Here is a 20,572-nt window from a genome sequence, read left to right on the forward strand (position 1 = left end):
TGCTGGGAAGAGGCCTTTTGCTGACCAGCCCATGGCTGGTTCCAGATGGCTGTGCAGTTTTCCTGGAAACCGATGCAATTGCCAGAATTGCTCAGGGAAGAACGTTGCCTGCTGCTCCTCTTGCTTTTTCCAGGGCCGGGTCCGGTGGGGGGCTGCGGTTCAGCTGCCTTGTTCAATTGCTCAGTGGAGCAGGGTCTGTAATCCCCTCCAAGAGCTTGCTGTCTGATAGCATCTCTGGGCTTCCAGCCATTGCATGCTGGCTGCAGGCCAGAACTGAGAAAGCCCAGCTTGAGGGAGTCCCCTTGCTCTTCCCAAGCAGGGAGCAGAGATGCTTCATTCTGTTTGGGTGGCTGTGCAGAGCTGGGGGTGAAGCCATGGGGTGACCTGACCCTGTGCTCTTGGAATGCAGCCACTCCTCACTGGTGATGGCTCACTAGCTGAAGAAAACCAAGGAAAGAGCCTCATATAACCAGCTTCTCTGAATTACACAGGCAGGACCAGCTGCAGCCAGTTCTAATGTGGAGCCTGGCTGTTCCTCAGTATGGTTTGGGGTGGGGTCTGAGCCACAAAGGGCTTGTTTCATTTTATTTTAGTTAATTCATGGATAAGTTTGGTGCAGGAGTAGGGGCGTGATTCCCAGTGGGGAGATTTGGAAACACCAGCTTGAAGGGGAGGGCCTGACTGTTTCCAGGGTCAGGAGCTGGAGGTGAAGAGTAGATGGGGCTTTTCAATACACCGTAAAACAGAGGTGGACATGATGCAAACAAAGCAGCCCCACTTGGGAGGGAAATGCCAAGAAAGGGGAGGCAGGAGGAACTGCTTTGCAGGACCTCCAGCTCCTCTGGCTTGCCTCCCAGCAGACCAGATCTGATGGAACATTAGAAGCCTGAAAAACTGACTGAGCTGGAGTCAGCCTCTGCCTGTTCCTGCTGTTTGATTTGGCCAGGCAGCCTGCAGCAAGTGTCCACAGGTTGCAGGGCAGGCTTTTCATGGGCCGAGGACTCTGGTGTGCATCCTTCTGAGCAGAAGCCTATTCCACACCACTCAGGCTGGCAACACTTGCTGCCTGCCTGGCAGGGCTGAACCCAGCACAAGCCCTCACTAGCTTCCTTGTGCTAGGCACAGGGTCGGGGGGGAAACAACAAGTGGGGCATCACCTGAGCATTGAGAATAGCAAAAACCAGCTTTCCCACCTTGCTTCTTCTCACCATCTCTCCCTGGTAGGCTTTTAACATTTAGTAAATCTGGTTGTCCTCATGGCAAGGTTTTGACACATGAACTGTCGTCATTTGACACACGGACTTCTGTTTCTCCCCTCTCTTTTGGGAGCTGCGGGTCTGTAAGCTTGCTACCTCTCTGATTCCTGCAGTTGTCCCTTTCGGAAGTGGCTGGGCTGGGCTGACAGCCCCACTTGCCCCAGACAAGCAGACTGCGTAGCCATGACCTCTATTTCCCATTGACTTGCTCAGCTGCATTTGCAAAACAAACACTGTGTTTTCCCTGCCCACAGCTGTGTTTCCTCCTCCCGACAGAGTTCTGGGGTTTTTTAAACAACGATGTCACAGCTTTTCCAGGCAGTTCAGCTGAAGCCATAGCAATCGCTCCCTTGCTATCCATGGGGCAGCAGTCTGCAGGCATCTGGCACAGCCTGCCCATGCCGGCAAGCTTTGCTCAGCACGCAGTGTTTGCAGAGGCAAGGGAGCCATCACACACAGAGCTGCCCTACATGTGTTGTACAGCTGCGGAGCCCACAAACACTGGACTGGTTAGGCCTGCCTTTGTCAGTACTGCTGGGTTATTGGCCCTTTGAAAGCCAGGCTCCAGATACAGGATCTGGCTCTTGCCAAGCTTCAGGGTCACCACCAAACCGTTAAAGTGGATGCTTTCCAGGAAGCTTTCCAGAATGTGTTTGAACAGCTCTTTTGGTACCCGTCTCCCCTTCCTCCTATGTAAAGACCTGCCCAATGGACAGTGGTGTTGTAGAGTTTTCCTTTTATCCAGATTTATTTTGCTCTGAAAAAAAAACAACACCCCAACTTGCCATGCTGCAAACACCTTCCCTGTTCTAGTTCCCAGCACAGGCTTCAAAAAGACACAGCAGAGAAAGGGAGATGCATGTTTGCTGCGGCTGAGCACTGCTTGGTGAGTTGTGTGCCCGCAGCAGTGCTGTGAACTGTGGGCCCCAGCTCTTGATGCACTCAGTTTATTCTCTAGTTCGTGGGTCCGGTCCTGGTGCTGAAATCCCCGTGTCCCGGCTGTATTCTGCCGGGTCTCCACGGGAGGGCAGGCGAAGACGGAATTTGAGCAAAGAAAGAGCTCCCGGAATAAAGACATCGGCTCGAAAAAACTCAACCTTACGGTATTGCAGCCAAGTCTATGGCACCTGTTCCTGACGGGGCAGATCATACAATCCCGGGGAAGGTTTGCAGGCACAAGGAGGGTGCTTGCTTGCCTGCAGCTCGTCCCCCCCGGTGTGGATCTGCTGTGGTGAATAACCACTGCACCCCGAGCTGGCCGCAAGCAGCCTCAGAGCCATTGCGATCCCAAGGGCAGGATCCTGTGTCCCTGGATGAATGCTGCTGGCTGTGGGGCTGGAGACAACTGCCCATGGCCTCCTGGCCTCTCTGTGAGAGAGGCCAGTGTCACAGCCAAGGGAAGGGAGGCACAAGCTCTTGCTGTGGAACTGGTGTTTATAGTTATAGAGAGAAATTAGAGCCCTGTATTATTTCAAGTTTTCATGTGTTCACCCATCATCTCTTGCCTTATGCTAGTAACTCCTTACAGCATGGGCCAGCATCTGTTTTTACAGTCCCTAACACAGCTCATCCATGGCTCCTAGTTGTTTCTGCAGTAGTGTAGGTAAATACCTGGCAGTGCTCCTGGTTCATCCTGTTCACCTTTCCTTCTACACAAGTTTGTGCTGATATTTCCCTTGTCTGACTTCAAGGTGTCTGCTTTCAGCCCTGCACATGCCATGGCAGCATCCTAGGAGGCTGAGACTGGGCATTAATCTCAGGTAGCAGCAACAGAAACCCTGAACACACCTCAGGCTCTCAGACATTGCTAAAATTAGGTAGGATTCCTTTTTGGTGAACCTCCACAGCCCAGCTCCTCTCCCACTTTGTTACCTAGAGCAGCAATCCCAGAGGCCTGTGATTAATGGAGAGTCCAGTTCTCTCAGATTTGTACCTAAGTTTTACTATAGAAACAGCATTTTATCCAGAAACCTCTCAGGGCTGTTGCAAGTCTGTGTATGATTCCAACACCACCACTCTCCGTATGGCCCATCCCAGGGACACATGGTACCATTTGTCAGGATTTTCTCTCCATTATTGAGCTCTTGGTTTTCATTATCACTCGGTTATGACTGGCTGTCCCTCCATTCACATGTACATCCTGGGGCAGCATGATCCCTCCACAAGCGTTTTTGGCAAGCAGCAAGAGCTGTGAGGCAGTGGTGGCTTCCTCACTGCGCAGCAGCACTGGCTGCATGTCCAGAGCTGGGATGAGGAATTTCATGGCACTGGCTCCCAGATCACTGCTTGGCCCTAATGGATTGAGTGCTAGAAGATAAGAAAAAGGGGATTTCCTTCCTGGCAAGGAAGTGATACGTGGCAAAACTGTCCTGCTCATGAAAGCAGAGACAGTGTGGAGAGTATTTTATACGTGGTGATAGCGAGGGAAGCGAAGTGCGACGAGAGCCGGCTTGCGGCCGTTGTGACAGCAGAGGGCATGCTTTGCTGGTACAGCGCTGAGCCTGTGAGCGCAGTCCCGGGCATTGCTGGACTGCTCTGGATCTGTGAAGGAAGCTGGAAACATAAGGATAAGGAAGCAGTCACAGGAATTCAATGCAATTCAATTGTCTGCAAAGCCACATGCCCTGCAGCGCTGCAGCAGAAAGAAGGGAACAGAATCGCCTTCGCCACAGCTGAGTGGATGATGGATTTATCTGGCTGAGGAATGAGCATAAAGATTCAGAACACACTGATCCCATAGAGGACCTGGGGGAGAAGGAACTGGTAAATCAATCTGCAACTTACTTACTGCTCCATGCCTCTGCCAGAGTCATAAGGATGTCTGAAGGTCTGCCCTTACCCCTTCCCCAGGAGCCCTCAGTAGGAGACAGTCTGGAGATGTATGGAACAGATGGACTGAAGTTCTCCACTGGCTCATTGCTGGTTCCTTCAGGTCAGCAGAATATGGTTTTCTGACCCAAAGCACACGTTTTCATCCTTGTTTAAATGGTATTCTTCCTTTAGATTTTCCTTGAAATGTAAAAACTCTTCAGATGGAGAATATCAGAGTGATTCTCCCAAACACTACCTGAGAATGCAAAGATCGTTGGTTCATTCAACATGGTATCCATCAAAAAGGCTCAGACCCGACGGAAACTCAGTTTCTCTCCTTTAAGCAGGCTGAGAGGTTTCTGAGGGAGCATCCCCACCAAAACCCTGGCTCTGGTCCTGCCCCCACCAGCCTCACAACCTCAGATGAATCCCAAGAGGGGAAAAAGCCAGGATGAACATCAGAGCCTTCCTGAGGCTGCTCTGGCTCAGGAGCCAAGTCATGTCCTGATGGGACCCAGAACCAAAGAGCTGAAAATGAGCACACCCTCACTTTCCTCTGGTGAGTGTCTGAAATTCAGTGGGACAAAACCAAGGCATTTCCCTCAGTAGATTTTCCCTGTTTCTACAGGACACGGGGGTCATTCCTCCAGTCTCCCCCCGGCAGAGGGGGAAGCAAGGGCAAAACCACTCAGCTCCACAGAAGAGGAGTCAGAGCCAACCTGGTCTTTATAACCCTGTCCCCATGTGGCTGAAGAGCCACAGTAGCCAGAGTAACCATCAAAACCAGGGGCCCCCAATGTGACCGAGGGTCTTTGCTTGCCTGGAACTAGTCTGTGGGGAGCACTAACTGCAACAACATTGTTCCTAACCTGAAGCCCTGCTGGGTATCATTGCTCTGCAGCCGGATGCCCTGCATTGCCAGATGGCCATGGAGTGTTCGCAGGGCAGGGTTGGGATTGATATATGTTAAAATGAAAAACAAAGGGGGAGTGAAGACAGGGGCTAGCAAGGAACAGCTCTGGGCTCAAAGTCTTTAGTAGGGTGGTTTAGTTTTAGGAGGTGCTGCAGGTAGCTGGAGAAGAGTGGGGTGATGAACAGTCTGGGTTTGGACAGGATATCAAGAATGGCCTCTCAAAACTCCTTAAGGACTTAATTTTGATTATCTTCTCCCATTTTATGCCAGCATGACCCTACCAGCTTCTTAAGAACAGCCCTACTGGCCTGCCCAGAATTCATCCACTTCAGACTGAGCTCTGTACCTCTGTGTAATCCCATTAAATGTGTCTGAGCTCTGCTGGCCCCACACAAAACTGACAGGTAACAAGAAAGATGGGGAACTCATCAAGAGGTTGTTCCTGCACTGTGGCAACTGCTACCACTCCTACAGCTCCCACCTCCATGTTGGTGTACAGATGGGTCCTAGTGGTGCTGAAACATAGCATTCCAGCCCATTTCTATGCCCTGTGACATACAGAAGAAGCTGAACTGAGCCCCTTAGCACATCAGTGCAGATGCATTGCTGTGCAGCTCAAGAAGCTGGTAGCCATTCCTCCCAGCTCAGGAGTGATGAGAGTTCCCAGTGTACCCTTCCTTTTGGCGCGACCAAAGGGTCACTGAATGTCCAAAGGGTGCCAGACTGGACAGTTGCCTGCTATGTGAAGTGTCAGGGGACATTAGGTAACAGCTTCCCATAGCCGCGGTGGAGTCTGAAATAACCCAGTGCTGCCTCCTATTTCCATCTCTGCTCCTCCCAGATACATCCCTGAGCAAGCTGCTCTGCCCTGAGCTGTGGGAACTGGCATGAGCTGCTGGGGAACTAGGGCTATTTTCAAAGCCAGACCAGGCTAGCTCTGAAGAGTAGCATGAGCTGTGCTGTGCTGAGGATGATAGCCTGGGGGTTACAAAAGCTGTCTGTTCCCAATGCAAGTAAACTGGGAGAGCCCAGCCTGCTGCTACTGGTATAGCTGGGAGAAGTGAGGAAAGTACTGCTGCTGGGAGAAACCATGCTTAGGAAACTCTTTTGAGGACTGGATCTGATTCTTTGACTGCAGGAGGAGGGAGATGCTGGTCCAGCTGCTACCACAGGAACATGGTTGAGAGAGAAGCTACGGAACTCATGGCCAATCTGCTCTTTTTGGATTCAAATGACTCTTGTTGACCTGGGCAGGAGGCTGTGTCCTGTGCCCAAAACAAGGGTATGTGTCTGCAGCACAGCAGGGGCTGACTCCTCTCTAGCAGTTCTCCCAGAGCAACACCAGTGCTAGAAGATAGATAGAGTCCAAGGAGTGCAGAGCTTGGCCTTGTTCAGGCCATGCAGCTAAGGAAAAGCTGGCTATAAAAGCAGCACAAGTCATGGCATCATAGAACCATAGAATCACAGAATGGTTTGGGTTGGAAGGGACCTTAAAGTTCATCTGGTTCCCACTTGTCCAAGTCAACCCAACCCACAGGGTCTCCCAGGCTATAAATGAAGGCTTATTCTCTCATGAGTGTCATTCATCTTGAATCATGATTTGGGAAGGACACAGAGGATAAATGCTGAGTGGCTGCAGGCGCATAAAGGAAGAAAGGCACCACACAGGTAGGGCAGTCCCAGTTCAGCCCAGAGTTCTGTCTGGTCTGAAGCCAGCGACCAGCTCTAGTTCCTCTTGCTGATTGTAAAGCAAGTAGAAACGCCTTGGTTCATACTCCATGCTCCCATATCCACCTCAGCAAACCCACCCAGCAGTACTAGGATTGAAGGGAGGCACATTAATTCTTCATGAAATGAAACATCCTTTTGCAGATTTCTGGAAACCTTTGTGCAGTACTTGGGTCCCTGCTCCACAAGCCTTTGACTTTCCTCAAATGGAAACTGAGATGATAAAATTTCGTCAGCTGGAAATTAAGACCCTGGTACAACTTTTCTGGGTGGTGGTAGAGCCCCTTCCTTGCACATCCAGCTGGTAGAGATAGATGAAGGGTCTTATCCTTCTGGGTGACTAGAGCTTGCAGTAGCTTTGCCCAGTGTGAGCATCAGCAAGCTCACGGAGACAGGCTGGAGGACTCGAGGACTGCGTATCACAGCGGGACAGGCGCATTCCCCCTGAGGCCAGCGGATCCAGCGACCCCGAGATGGAGACAGGGGCTCCTGCAGACTCAGCCACAGATCTGCACTCACCGATCTGTCTCTGCTCCCCCGAGCTGCAGAGCTGTGGCGGAGCCGGGGCGCTCTCCCGGGAGGCTGCCGGCTGCCAACGGAGCTGGCTCGACGGCCGGGGGAGCTCGCCGGGTTCGGGCAGGCAAGGACCTGTTCCTGAGAGCCCCGCGGGGACCGGGGAGGCAGAAACGACCCCCAGGGGCAGCTCAGTATCCCGCATTCCCTGCTAGAACAGAGGACAAATCCGCTCTTGATGTCATACTTCCCAGCTCCCCTGACTCTGCATCCTTTTCTTACCCGACGGGGCAGGAAGCCACGTTAGGGCGAGGGGCTTTGGCACCGGGTCTGCTGGGGGGCTCAGCCCTCCGGCATGGGGATCAGACCCGCAGGGTGAGCGGTGCACAGCCCGGACCCCACACCGCTGCGCCGGGGGGAGCAGCGTGTCTGGGGAGGAGGGAGTGGACGAGCAGTGTCAGGGACACTGATCTGGGGAGAAAATTTACCGGGGGCGGCCGGGGGGCGACGGTAGCGGGGGTACTCGAGGGGCACCGTGGACGCTTGACCGTCCCCGGGCAGAGCGGAGCATCCCCGGTCAAGGCCCCCCCCCGGTACCGGCCAGGGACCCACCCCCGGCGGCGTGGGGCGAGGGGGGCGCCCCCGCCTTGACGTCAGGAGAAGGGTTTATAAAGGCGGCGGGCGGCTAGGAGATCCCCAACGCCGGAGCCCAGCCGCAGCGGAGCCGTCAGCGCCGACCCGCCGCCGCCTCTCCGCGTCCGACCCGCCGGCGAGATGCTGTCGTGCCGTCTCCAGTGCGCCCTGGCCCTGCTCTCCATCGCCCTGGCCGTCGGCACCGTCTCGGCCGCTCCCTCGGACCCGCGACTCCGGCAGTTCCTGCAGAAGTCCCTGGCTGCCGCCGCTGGGAAGCAGGTGAGAGCCCCGCGACGGGGCGGCCACCTCTGCCGGGCTCCCCTCTGGCATCCCTCGGGTATCCCAACGGTCCTGCTCCAGATCCCCGCTTCTCCTCCAGAGACTCCTCTGATTCCCCACTGCAGACCCTCCGTTTCCTCAGCAGAGACCCTGGCAGCCCCATTGCGTACTCGGCTTCCCTGCTGCAGACCCCTCCCCTTCCTCACCGGGCACCCCAGTACCCTCAGTGCAGATCTCTAGCTCCTCATCAGACTTCCCCGGTGTCCCCGTTTCAGCTCTCCCCTCCAGTTGCTTGCTGCAGATTCCGGTTCCCTGACAGGTCTCCTGATTCCCTGCCCAGGGCTGAGCCAGGGACGGGCTGAGCCAGGGACAGGCTGAGCAGCTGAGGGCAGGAAGAGACAGACATACCCCCACCTCTATCCCAGCCCAGCTGGGTGCTGCAATGGGATGAGGAGCAGCCGCTGCCAGGGCAGAGGGCAGAGACTCTGGTGAAGCTCTCCAGGGCTTCTCCAAGGTACTGAAAGAAGGCAGCTTTCCTGGTGCAGCAGGAGGATGTCCTTATCCGTGCAAGGGAGAAGCTAGGGCTTGGAGGCACAAAAGGAGAAATAACTCCCAACGAGAGTGTGTCCCAACTCAACCTCCCCTGTGAGATTCCCCCAAAGATCTTTCCTGTGTCACTTTAGCAGCAGCCTCACAGCATCCTTGCTGAGTCTGGCACGATGTGCTGGAGCAGTGGCAAGGAAAGGTGATGTGGTGCTCAGATGACTTTGTTCCCTGCCATGGCCAGGACAGCAGTCTCTTTCCCACACCAGGTAGACGTCAGTGCTTTTCTGCTCCATATAAAGCAGAGCCGCAGCTGCTGCAGAGCAGCTGTCAGGCTGGGCTCTTTGGGAAGCCAGGCTTTCCTTCTCCTCCAGAGTCCTGCTTTTCTCTAATCTGGGCACAAAAATGTCTCAGAGATGGAGTGTGAGCCCCCGAAAGCCAAGGAGTAATTGTGGTCTCTCTTTCTCCCTTCCTCTCTCTTTCTTCTCTCCCAAGGAACTGGCCAAGTACTTTTTGGCAGAACTGCTCTCAGAGCCAAGCCAGACAGAAAATGAAGCCCTGGAGTCTGAGGACTTGTCCCGAGGGGCTGAGCAGGATGAAGTGAGACTGGAGCTGGAGCGCTCAGCTAACTCAAACCCTGCTCTGGCGCCCCGGGAACGCAAAGCGGGCTGCAAGAACTTCTTCTGGAAAACTTTCACATCCTGTTAGCTTTTGAAACCCACCTCTCCTCCCTATCCATCCCTGCCTTCTTCCTAGCCCCTGTTCTGAGCAGAACCTTCACCACCAGAGGCGAAGACTGTAAATACACAATCCACGGTTATGGTGAAATGAAAGAAACAAGGAAAATTTGAGTTTGATTTCCAGTCGTTTTAATAAAACTTTCTGTTCCAATTGTACACAGTTTGCTTGAGTTGTGATTTCTGAATAGTTCTTCAATGACATGCACTCTGCAACTCTTTCAGATGTACTATTTTTAATTCTTTGTTGCAATAAAGTTTATGTTTCAAACGGTGATGCTGAGACTTCGTGGTCAATGAGGAAAACCTCAGTTACCTCTTGGGCTGCTTGTCTTTGAAATGCCTCCCGTCTCAGGGCAGCAGCAGCAAACAGCATCCACATGCGCACACACACACAATCATTTTTTTTGCTGTGAACTTTCTAAGGGAGCTAGAGACACAGTGGTACTTTAAATATCAATTCCCTGTAATTGTGGCTAAGGCAAATCCACACTGCTGGCACTTCAGTCAGACTAGAGGATTTACATCCATCACCAGAGGCATCACAATAAATCATAGCTGTGTATTCTAAGTGATAGGGATCACAAAAGTAGTTCACGGTACAAGTTTACCCTGCACATAACTTATTTCCTCCTCAGCCACAAAAACTAAAGGGTTTTCTTACCTGGCATATTTTATTCTTTGCAACATACCCACAGACACTGCTTCTGGATTCCTTTGGGAAGTTTTCCTTTGTTCTGCTTTGAAGGGGGAGGTTTCGCATCTCTCTAAGGCTGAGATGTTAACCCCATACGGCTAGCTCCTCTCTGTCTAATAAACTGGTTACAGCAGTTTTTCTATCCAGTATATCATCATTAAAGGCAATACTAAAAGGTTCAGCAGGGTAGGAGGTAGCATCTGGAGAAAGACATGTTTCTCTCAATGAAGAGAAATTCTTCGGGCTTTTGCAGAGTTTCTTCCCTTTCTGGCCATGCTGGTTTGTGACAAGCAGCTGTGGGTGAGCTGGAGCCATAGAGAATCATTCTGAATAGGGAGAGGTGTCACTTTGATAAGAAATTCATTATTCAGGATTAAAGGTAACAAACATTTTGCAGCCATCATACGTGAAGGAAAGATGAAAAATGGGGGATCTTAGAGATGTGCATGAGTGGAGGGCTGAGCATGATCCTGATAGAGATGAATTCCCCAAATGAGGGTATGTTCAGTCTCCTCTGGTCTGTGCTGAGCATAGCTCCCTATGGGGCATCATTGTTGATGGCTCATGGGCCATTGCCTTTGCTCTTGGTCTGCATCTCCTTCCCTGTGGGAAGAGGTTTGCTAGGTTTTAGCTGGGGACAGGTGAATCCCTTGTCTTTGGGAGCTATAGCAGTGCCAACATGCTATCCCAGCCCTGCCATGCTCACTCACTGCAGGGCTCTCCTGGGCTGGTAACTGGTGAGGGCAAGGTGGACGTGCACGGGGAGGGGAGCTCCTGGCATCGGCCCCTGTGAGCCCAGAGGGAGGACAGGATGCTGCCCTCTTTTCTTGGAGCAGGGCAGCCATGGCTACTGCCTGTGCTGGTGGCAGGGTGAAAGGGCTGCATGCTCCCTGCCTGCCTGCTGTTGGGGAAGCTGGATCCTGCACCCTCTGGACAAGCCTTGCTGTGACATTACCCTGCATCTCCCCAGCTCCTGGGAGTCTCCTCTCCCCATCCCTTGTCAGAGGGATAGGTTTTGCGGTGTTACGCAGGGATATGCACAGCCCTCATTCTCATCACCCCACATGCACTGTGGTGGGGAAAAGGGCTCTGCCTTCTTTACTGCAGCTGGGTACTTTGTAGACTGGGCAGGAATGGTGATCCTCCAGGCACTCTGGGGAGGCAGGGTGAAAGCCCCAGCACACAGGGTGCCCTTTTTCACTCCAGGGTTTCTGCGGCTGATGCAGCTGTGAAAGATGCAGGATTAACTCACCTTTGGGAGAGGCGCAGGGCTGGCACTGTCAGGGGGGAAGCCACCAAAAAGACACTTGAGAAGCACAGGTAATGAGCCCTAAAAGCAGACACTGTTTGAAAGTGGAGGAAGACTCTCTGAGGGGAAAGTAACAGTCCCAGCTCATGTCTGATTCCTTGGCTGCTGTGCATCATCCAGGAAACAGATTTTAGGGGATTCAGTAAAGCAGAGACCTCCCCATCCCTGGCTGCTAGCTCCTGTCTTGACTGAGGTTCCACTTAGCTTTCATAAAGCAGTTAATTCTTCAATGCTGAGACAGTCTCAAGACAGCAGCTACAGGAACAGAATGGGGGTGGAGGTGCCAGGGGCTTTAATATTCTTATGCACTGAGTCCATCTTTCATGGGATATAAATAGACCACTACTCGCCTGAGGTTTTTCCTCTTGGTCAGTGCTCAGCCAGTGCTTCTGAAGGGAGTTTAATCCTTCCAAATGCTCGAGTGAAACTTAGCACAAATAGGGATGCAGATGATCCTCGAGCACAAGCAGGAATTAAAGACAGAGTGATTCACACACTAGACCAGCCTGTTTCAGCAATACAGCTGGCGTCACGTCACGGCAGCTTCTGCAAAGCTTAATGAAGATATACTGGTGGAGATATGTGCAAATGTCCTCAATTCAGAGGCAGAAAGACAAAGCTGATCGTTCCATCAACTCAGGAGCTCATGGAGTTTGGGGAGACAATTCCTAGGGCATTAAATACAGTATCACCACACATAATTGCACTGCGGCAGCACCAGCAATCCCAGGTGCTGGGAGCCGCACTAACACAATGCCAGAGATGGTCTCGCCTGGCTAAGCTGAAAAGACTAGAAAGACAAAGACAGATTTCTTGTTTCTCTGTGATAGGTGGGCATTGTGGGCTAAAGAGATTAAACTACTATATTTAATTCCTGGCAATGCAGCCACAAAACAGAGTCCTGGGTTAGGAAGACTCTTGCTGGACAAGGCTGAACCCAGGATGAGTACTGTTGATGTGTGTGTTGATGATGAGGTGTGCTCAGGTCCCATAGGATGCCAAAGGGAGAGCAGGTTTTGTGAGAGGTTCTCAAGTGATGTTCTCCACAGCTCAGAGCCAAGGCTCCACAAAGGAACAGCCTCAGCACAGGTCTGAGGGAGGTTATGGGCTATGATGATCCACACATGGCTGATTCATCTCCCCTCTTGCACTCGGTGTCAAGGGCAGACTGAGAACAATCCCCATCCTAGCAGGCAGCTTCAACCCAGTGATTCATCTGAGGCAGTGCAGGGTAATGTCCATGAGGAGCCACATAACAGGGCTTGAAACTGCTGTTTGAAAAGATGCTTTTAATGAAAACCAGAAAAGGTTGTATAAGACCTGGAAACACATGTTCTCCAATGGGAAGTCAGTGACAAGCTTCTTAGCCACCCCCAGCAGCAAGCTCTCTGATTAATGGTATGTGGTGGGGTGTCATTCGTTCTAGCAAGCAGGCCAGGATTTTCTTTACGTGCAGCCCAAACTGGTGAAAAAGACAAGTCTTCCTTGGCCCAGAAGGACTGTTAGTGATAGATAACTTCAAGTGAGCCTAACTGTGGTGCAGAGGAAATATTTGTGGGATCCAGATTTCATTGCCTAGGACCACTCTGGGGCCAGTCAACTCCCTTTGGTTGTGCAGAAAAGACCAAGCCTCTGGATGCATGGGCACAGCTACCCTTCACCCAGAGCAGCCTGCAAGGTGCTCTGCCCTTCCTTTGCCTTTACTTTGCCTCTGTGGCTCCTAACAAGCATTACACCATGACTCCATCACTGATCAGCAGCTAGTGGGAGCATGTCACATTCCCAGACCAGTTCTCACCACAGGAATCTTCCTCCTTTCCATCCTGCCCAACTCCCAGCACCTTTGGGGAACATTGGATCAACCTGCAGCCCCCGTATAGGTCAGCAGCAAGCATTTAGAAAGAGCACTTGCTGCTGCGACCAAGTCCTAATTCTCTGAAAGGAAAGCAGCAGGATGTTTATAGACCAGGGTGAAAAAAGCTATACCTAGGCAATAAAAGTTATTATGATAAAAGAACAGACTGTACTCTCTGCTCTCTCTGAACACCTTCTGACTCTGACAGCTTCTCACCAGAATAATGCAATAAAACTCACTTACACTGAGCAGCTCCTTGTCCTTTGTCTTTGTTTTATTAGGGAATTATTTGTTACCTTTTGCAAACATGTAATTGCACTTCCGAGAATGACTGGTTATTATGTACCTCAGAAGATCTTTTTAAATCCCAGTCTTAGGAGATTTACCCCATAAACAACTTGTAGAACACAAGAAAAAAATTAATAAGCTCACAAATATGGTTCAGTTTTTCTCATATGTATAGTACAAATGCCAGTTTGTGCCATAAAATAATATTTCCAGCATCATCCGACAAAGAAACCCACCTGGTAATTCAACTAACAAAATGAATTTAGTAAAGGTAAACAGTATTTCCTCCTGATAAAGTATAAAATGGTGCACCCAAATCCAGAGTCTGTTTATCATCTGTGTTGGCTGCTGGACCACAGAAAGATGGAATTGGTCTCACACACAACACCAGAGCATCCCTCTTGATTCTCTCCACTGCCTGCCTCTCCCTCCTATGCAGCTGGCTCTTGCCGCCAGCAGCCTGGAGTGCTCTGTGGTGTGGGGAGGGAAAGCGTTCCTGGCCTCCAGCCTTGGCAAAGCATTCCCAAGAGATGTGCCGAGAGATGCCCCCGGACCCTCCCTTGCTCGTCCCTCAACCCTTGTTAGGAGATCTCCTGGGCACAGAGCAGAAGTCAGTGAATCCCTCTTGGAGCAGTAATCAGTGTGTGCTGCTGTGCCCTGAAGTAGACTGTTTGCTTCTTTACACACATCTGTGTTCTGCCTTCAAGAAAAATCTCTCCTTTTGCTCAGGACTGAGGTTTAAGGAAGAAAAAGGATGCCCCTGGAAATTGGCTGTCACATTTGCAAGGCTTTGTTGTAAATCTTTGCTGCCACCTCTTTTTTCCCCCTATTTTATTTCTTGTGCTTGTCAGAGTTTGTGATTCTTCCCAGAGGCTCAAATACAATATTTCTTTCCCTGCATCTCTGCTCATCTCTGTTAGCCTGTTCCCCAAAGGGTGCAATGTGGGGGAACATTTGCTGAGCACAAGCCTTGGAATGGGGTGCACTGCAGCCAGCAGAGAGAGCCAAAGAGCACAGATTGCCCTATTTATGATCTGTATCTAAAAGCAGAGGATGGATGTCCTGTGTGCCAGGGGCTATCTGAGCTCTGGCTACAACCTCACCACAGAAGATGGGCTGGAGACAGAGTTCTGCACCGACAAAAATTTTCCCCGGAAGTAAGTGCCTGCTGTTCATTTCTCATGTCAAGAGTTGTCAATTTTTTAAGGGTCAGAAGAAAGTTAAGTAAGATGAAAATAAGTGAACTACTCTATCTAGGGTTGAGTAAAGCGGAATTTCAATAACAGCAACCTGTAAGAAATTGCTTCCATGCAAATCTTTTTCCCCTGGCATTTTTTGTTGTTCAGCATCCAAAACAACTCCTTATTCACTCAGCTCTCCTCAAACTTCACAGTCTAAGCAGCAACAGCCAGTGCAGAGGTAAGAAGGGCTATGGGGACCAGATAGCCTGTGATGGTGGCATTTCGGCACAATGTGTGCCACTGTTGCCCAGACACAAGAGCTCTAGGCTGCAAGACACTGCATCGTCCGTGGTTTGAATAAACAGCCCCTGGAGGCAATGGGGGCCATAGGTGATGTTACCTGTGCTGATGTCTTCTCCCAGCTGCAAGAAGTGGACCTGGATCTTACAGTCTCAGACTCCACTATGGGAAGAGTGGTAGCTGCTTGTGGCAATGGGACACCACCACACCAGTGCGGCTTCCTGTGGGCTGTACCTCAGCACAGCTAGGGTCGCACCAACCTCACAATGGATGGTGCTCTCCAGGGCTGCTCCATGGCTACATGCTGCCCAAAGCTGCTGCCCTAACATCTCCATCAGCATGAGAATGGCAGGGATACCCAGTAGTACTCTCTTTCTCCTGGTTTAGGTTCCTTGGAAGGAAACTCCTCTGTCCCTGGAAAGACAGAAGCAATAGGAAACAGGAGTACTGAGCTCAAGCAACATGTTTGAACCGGAGCTCTCAGCAGAAGAGTGTAGGGAAAAGGCAGCAGCTATTCTCCCTGAAACCTGCATACAACATTTGGAAAGCAACAATTGGAAAGAGAGGATTTCCAGCATGGATACCATTCAGAAGATTGTCAGGGAGACGAAGACAAGTGAGATACCATGCCAAGCCCTGGTGAGACTGCTGTTACAAGGACACGAGGAAACAAAGCTCCAGGTGATGCAGAAGAAGCTTCACATCATCACTTTGCTAGCCCAGAAAGGAGACTTCTCCAGAACATCTGCTCAAATTGCATTGCAAAGTGTGGTGGAAATGGTGGGTGATGTGCTATGCAGCAGCAATGCTCAAGGAACCCTAACAGCTATAGCAGAGGCATGTTCACTGCCTTGGACCGCAAAGACAGCTATATCATTGGCCTTCTCACAGAATAACTCCAGGATCCATTCTAAGATCTTGGACTGGATGTCAAAAGCAATTCTGGAGTTTGGCTTTGAAGGGATGGAGGCCAAGGCACTGGTCAAGACCCTGAAGATCGCTCTTGCTGCTCTTCACTTAGGTGTGCAGAGATCAGCCATCACCTTGCTGGGTGTTATTTACCTGTATATGGGAGACTCCCTAAGAGCACTGATTGAGAGTGAAGAGCTGCCCCTTCTTCCTCAGGTAGATGCTGAGCTGAAAAAGCTGCATGGACAGATCCCACCAATTCCCAGTCGTGCCAACCCCAAGTTATGCCCAGATGACAGGGTCCAGGAGGACCCAGGGAATCACAGAAGGACTAAAGCCATAGACATTAGTGACAGGATCACACCAGAATTGGTGTCAAAGCTGCTTAAGAAGAAGTGGACCATCCAGAGGGAGGGCCTGGAAGAGGTTGCAGCGATCCTTCAGAATGCCAGATTCACCCAGCCAAACACAGGAGAGCTCGCAAGAGCCCTGAGGGCTTGTCTGTGCAACCCAAACCCCACCCAAGTACAGATGACCCTAAGGGTCCTCCAGCAACTCTCCACAGCCACGGGTTCAAATGTCAAACAGCACATGAAGGACTTGGGCTTTTCCCTCATTACTCTGTTTACGGAAAGCAAGCGCAATGTGAGAGCTGCTGCCCTGGCTGCCGTGAATGCCTGGGCTGCACAGATGAACATATTGGAGTGGCTGGATGGGTGGGACATTTCCGAAGATCCAGGTGAAGAAATGCCTTTACAGAAGCAAGAGCTGATGCAGTGGCTGGCTGAACAGCTGCCAACGCTCAAGTCAGCTCCCTCAGACCTGCTTCAGTGTGTACCTCACCTCTACTCTTCCCTGCAGGACAACAACAGGGATGTGCAGAGAGCCTCGCAGGCAGCCCTGCCTTTCTTCATAATGCACCTTGGCTTTAAGAAGATGGCTGAAGCCACCAGTGGGCTGAAGGCAGCTGCAAAGGAGCATGTGCTTGCAATACTGGAGAATGTCAATGACAGTCTGACAGCCCAGTCCACTGCTTCTGCTAAGTCACTTCCCAAACACCCTAGAGTCACCACCACAATCACTGTCCCCTCTGTTCTAACCACACCACCAGCAGCAACAACTTTGTCTTCACAAGAACCAACTAAAGAGCCAGCATCCAATACCAGCAGAGAGGAGAACCGGGGTCCCAAGGAGCTGGAGTCTAGGGAAACAGTCCTGAAAGGCACAGGTTTAGCCAACAAAAAAGCTGAAACGAATTCCACTAAGAAGGATGGGGTCAGCAAACTGGCACCTATCTTTATCATTGTCCCCAACGGGAAAGAGCAGAGAATGAGAGATGAGAAAAGCAGCAAAGTGCTGCAGTGGAACTTCACAGCTCCCAGTGACAGGTATGTTAAGCAGCTGAAAGCTCAGATGAACGACTGTGTGTCCAGCAGCTTCCAGGTGGAATTGTTCCACTCTAGCTTCCCACACCACGTCAAAGCCTTGGCCATCATGGCCAAGCACTTAAAGACAGAGAAGGAAGGAGTCATCAGCTGTCTGGATCTGATCTTGAAATGGCTCACCCTGCGTTTTTTTGACACCAACACATGGGTCCTTATCAAGAGCCTAGATTACCTCAATCTGCTGCTAACCTTGCTGATCCAAGAGAAGTACCAGCTGATGGACAACGAGGCCGTTTCATTTCTGCCATACCTGATCCTGAAGATGGGGGAGCCAAGGCAAACTGTTCTCAGATTGGTGCATGCCATACTGAAGAGGATGTGCCTGATATATCCACCTAAGAAGGTGTTTGGCTTCCTCATGGAAGGCATCAAGTCCAGTAACACTAAGCAGAAGGAAGGCTGCCTGGTGGAGATGGGCTATCTCCTTGAAACCTATGGCTTGGATGTATGCGAGCCAAGCCCTAGAAAAGCATTGAAGAGGATAGCTGCTTTCCTTGGAGATCAGCATAGTGCTGTTCATAAAGCTGCTCTAAACATTATGGCTACAGCTTGCAAAACTCATGGGGAAGCCCTGTATAAAATGATTGGGGATCTTCCCGAAGAACATATGAGGATACTGGGGCAGACTGCAAAACAGGAACCTGACAGGCCAAGAGTTTCCTCAGCAAAGCATTTCAGTGAGAAATCTCAGCATGATTCAAACACAAGATCTGAAGTCACCTGTAAGCATGCGGGAGATACACCCTCAAAGCCAGAACCCACTACCTCTCAAGGAGGAAATTTCAATATGGTACGTCCCCGGGCACTACCTCCAAAGGTAGGTGAGCAAGTGAGCAGGCTGGTCTCCAGAAAATACAGTCTCTTTAGACTGAAGGGTATTATACAGTTAGAAACAATCCCTGAATTCCAAACCCTGCCTATCTCCTCAGACACTGATGACACATGTCATAACATCACCTCCACCATTAATTCCCTTATTTGTCGCATTAGCAGTGACGACACTGACACCAGCATCCAGGCAATGAAAGCAATTGAGATGATCCTGAGACAGAACAACATAGAAGCCATGTCTGGGCACATTAATGAGTTCCTTGCAGCCAGCTTTCAATCACTCAAGTTTATCAACCAGCAACAGGAAGCAGGCAAGAAATTGGGTAAGGAACAAATCATTCTGCAATGTAACTGTGTCATTCAGGCCTGTACCTGTGTCTTCCGGGAGAATAAGCTGGCTCAGGAGGCCTCAGTGGAAGTGCTTAAGGATGTAATGAGCAGCCTCTCTACCTTAATGCTAGACTTCCTGGATGGACACCTAGAGAAAGATCAGAAGCTCATACAGTCTATTAAAGTCCTCATGAAAAGGGTATTGGAAAAATCTGACCAGACAAGAATTGTTTGTGCCTTGCTGAAGCTGCTTCAAGACAGCCTGACTGTTAAGGGCATCCCAGGGAAGTTTTCTGACCTGCTAGCCCAGTGCCTGTTGAAGACCACACAGCTTCTCCCAGCCACCATCAGCACCATCAACTTGGATGAAATCCTGCTGGATGCCCACATGCTGATGATGAAGGCAATCCCAAATGAAAAACTGAGGCAGCACACAAACAATCTCCCTCTGTGGGCCCTGAAAACTCTGTTGCATCACTTGTGCAAGCTGAAAGGAGTGAAGATCCTGGACCACCTCACCCTGATTGATGATGCAGCTGGCTCAGAGGTGGAAGCTTACCTCCGAAAGACAGTCAGTCCTGTTATCAAACAGGAGGCAAAAAAACCAGCTGTACAAGCAAGGAAGGAGAACCCCTGGGCAGGTCGCAGGGTTGCAAAGGACAAAGCAGGTGATGTGCCAGAGAGAGCATCTTCTAGAAAATTTGTTCCTAGGAGAGTCTGAGGGAGGGTCAAGAGGGGTTATGTGAATGTAAGAAAAAGTGGCCCAAGATGGAGTCTTTCTTAGAAAACCTCCCCCTCCTCTTGCAGAGCTATGTGCAGCAAAGCCTGGCCAACATCCAGACATAATAAGACACAGAGAGCATCTTCCTCCTCCTCCCTTGGGGATGTCCCCTGAGGTGGAAGCATCTCTCCTTAGGTCAACCAGGATCCCAGGAGGGACCATAAAGGGGAAGGAGGTGATGCCATTCCTACCACCTGGAAAACCTGCCATTCACCTTCAGTAGCAACACAGCCTTGAGAGCAAGACAGCCCATGGCAGGCTCCCTTCCAGTTAGCTTCCCTTGAAGAATGGCAATGCCAGCTTCTCCCTCCTTTCCAGGACTGCACATAGGGGTGTCCATGGTGGCATGAAAAACCACCAGCAGAAATAGCATCAGGACCTCAGAACTAGCTAGCCCTCCTCCATACACACATCAACGGACAGATGACATGAACCACAAACCAATAAAGAAAAAACTCCAGCATGAATACCGGGCAAGTTAACTGTGAGCTGGCACTCCACGGCTGCAGCACCCAGGAGCCAGCCCCAGTTTCTGGTTGATGTTTTTCCATGATGGCTCAGAAGAGCAAAGAACAGGGCAGGTAGTGCTGGGGCACAGGTGAGGGGAGCATTAAAAGCATGTGTGTACCTAGGGAGGTGTCACTCCAGCTCAGGCTGGGCTCCTTGGGTGAGTAAGCAAAGACTGATCCCTTCCCCAGGCGGTGCAGGTAAATAGAAAGAAGAGCAAATTGCTGTTTTTCCTAAAGCCAGAGAGGAGATAAGTCTGAAGACCAGGAGATTCCCTTAGGCAAATGGACTAGGGTCTCCCAGGTTCCCTCGGCACTGCAGAGAACAGGTATAGGGTTTGCTTGTTTCCATAGGTCAAAGTCTTTGTATTTCCATGTCACAGCACAACATTTTAACCTTTAAAAAAATAAAGTGCATGAGACTGATGTCTTGGGGCAAGGTTGAACCCGGAGCACGCAAATCTGTCCAGAGCACAGGGTAGAGAACCAATCAGGGTGCTGATCCTGCCAGGACAACCTCCGCAGGGGCACTTCTGACATGGGATTTTCTAGCTGTTGAAACATTCTTGATTATTAAAGTATCAGACTAAAAGTGCCCTGGTTCCAAGCTGGGGGCTGCCTGAATAGATCAGGGCTTTCAAACAGCATCTCTGCCTTACTACCAGCTGCACAATAAGCCTACCAAAGGCAAAGGCTGCAATATGAAGTTCATTGGGGAAAGTGATCT

At 50.9% G+C, this 20,572-nt stretch overlaps 1 protein-coding gene and 1 pseudogene across 2 annotated transcripts; both read left to right on the forward strand.

Moving 5' to 3' along the window:
• Positions 1 to 7,995: 7,995 nt before the first annotated feature.
• Positions 7,996 to 9,384, forward strand: SST (somatostatin; the record flags this gene model as incomplete). Its single annotated transcript, XM_080622962.1, has 2 exons — positions 7,996 to 8,133; positions 9,172 to 9,384. 2 exons carry the CDS (start codon positions 7,996 to 7,998, stop codon positions 9,382 to 9,384), a joined length of 351 nt encoding a protein of 116 aa, XP_080479088.1.
• Positions 9,385 to 15,505: 6,121 nt separating this feature from the next.
• LOC308224241 (cytoskeleton-associated protein 5 pseudogene) lies at positions 15,506 to 19,279 on the forward strand (annotated as a pseudogene). Its single transcript has one exon. The product of its transcript is annotated as a cytoskeleton-associated protein 5 pseudogene (transcript).
• Positions 19,280 to 20,572: the final 1,293 nt, after the last annotated feature.

This window comes from Psittacula echo, assembly GCF_963264785.1.
Source record: "Psittacula echo genome assembly, chromosome: 7".
Classification (NCBI taxonomy): domain Eukaryota; kingdom Metazoa; phylum Chordata; class Aves; order Psittaciformes; family Psittacidae; genus Psittacula; species Psittacula echo.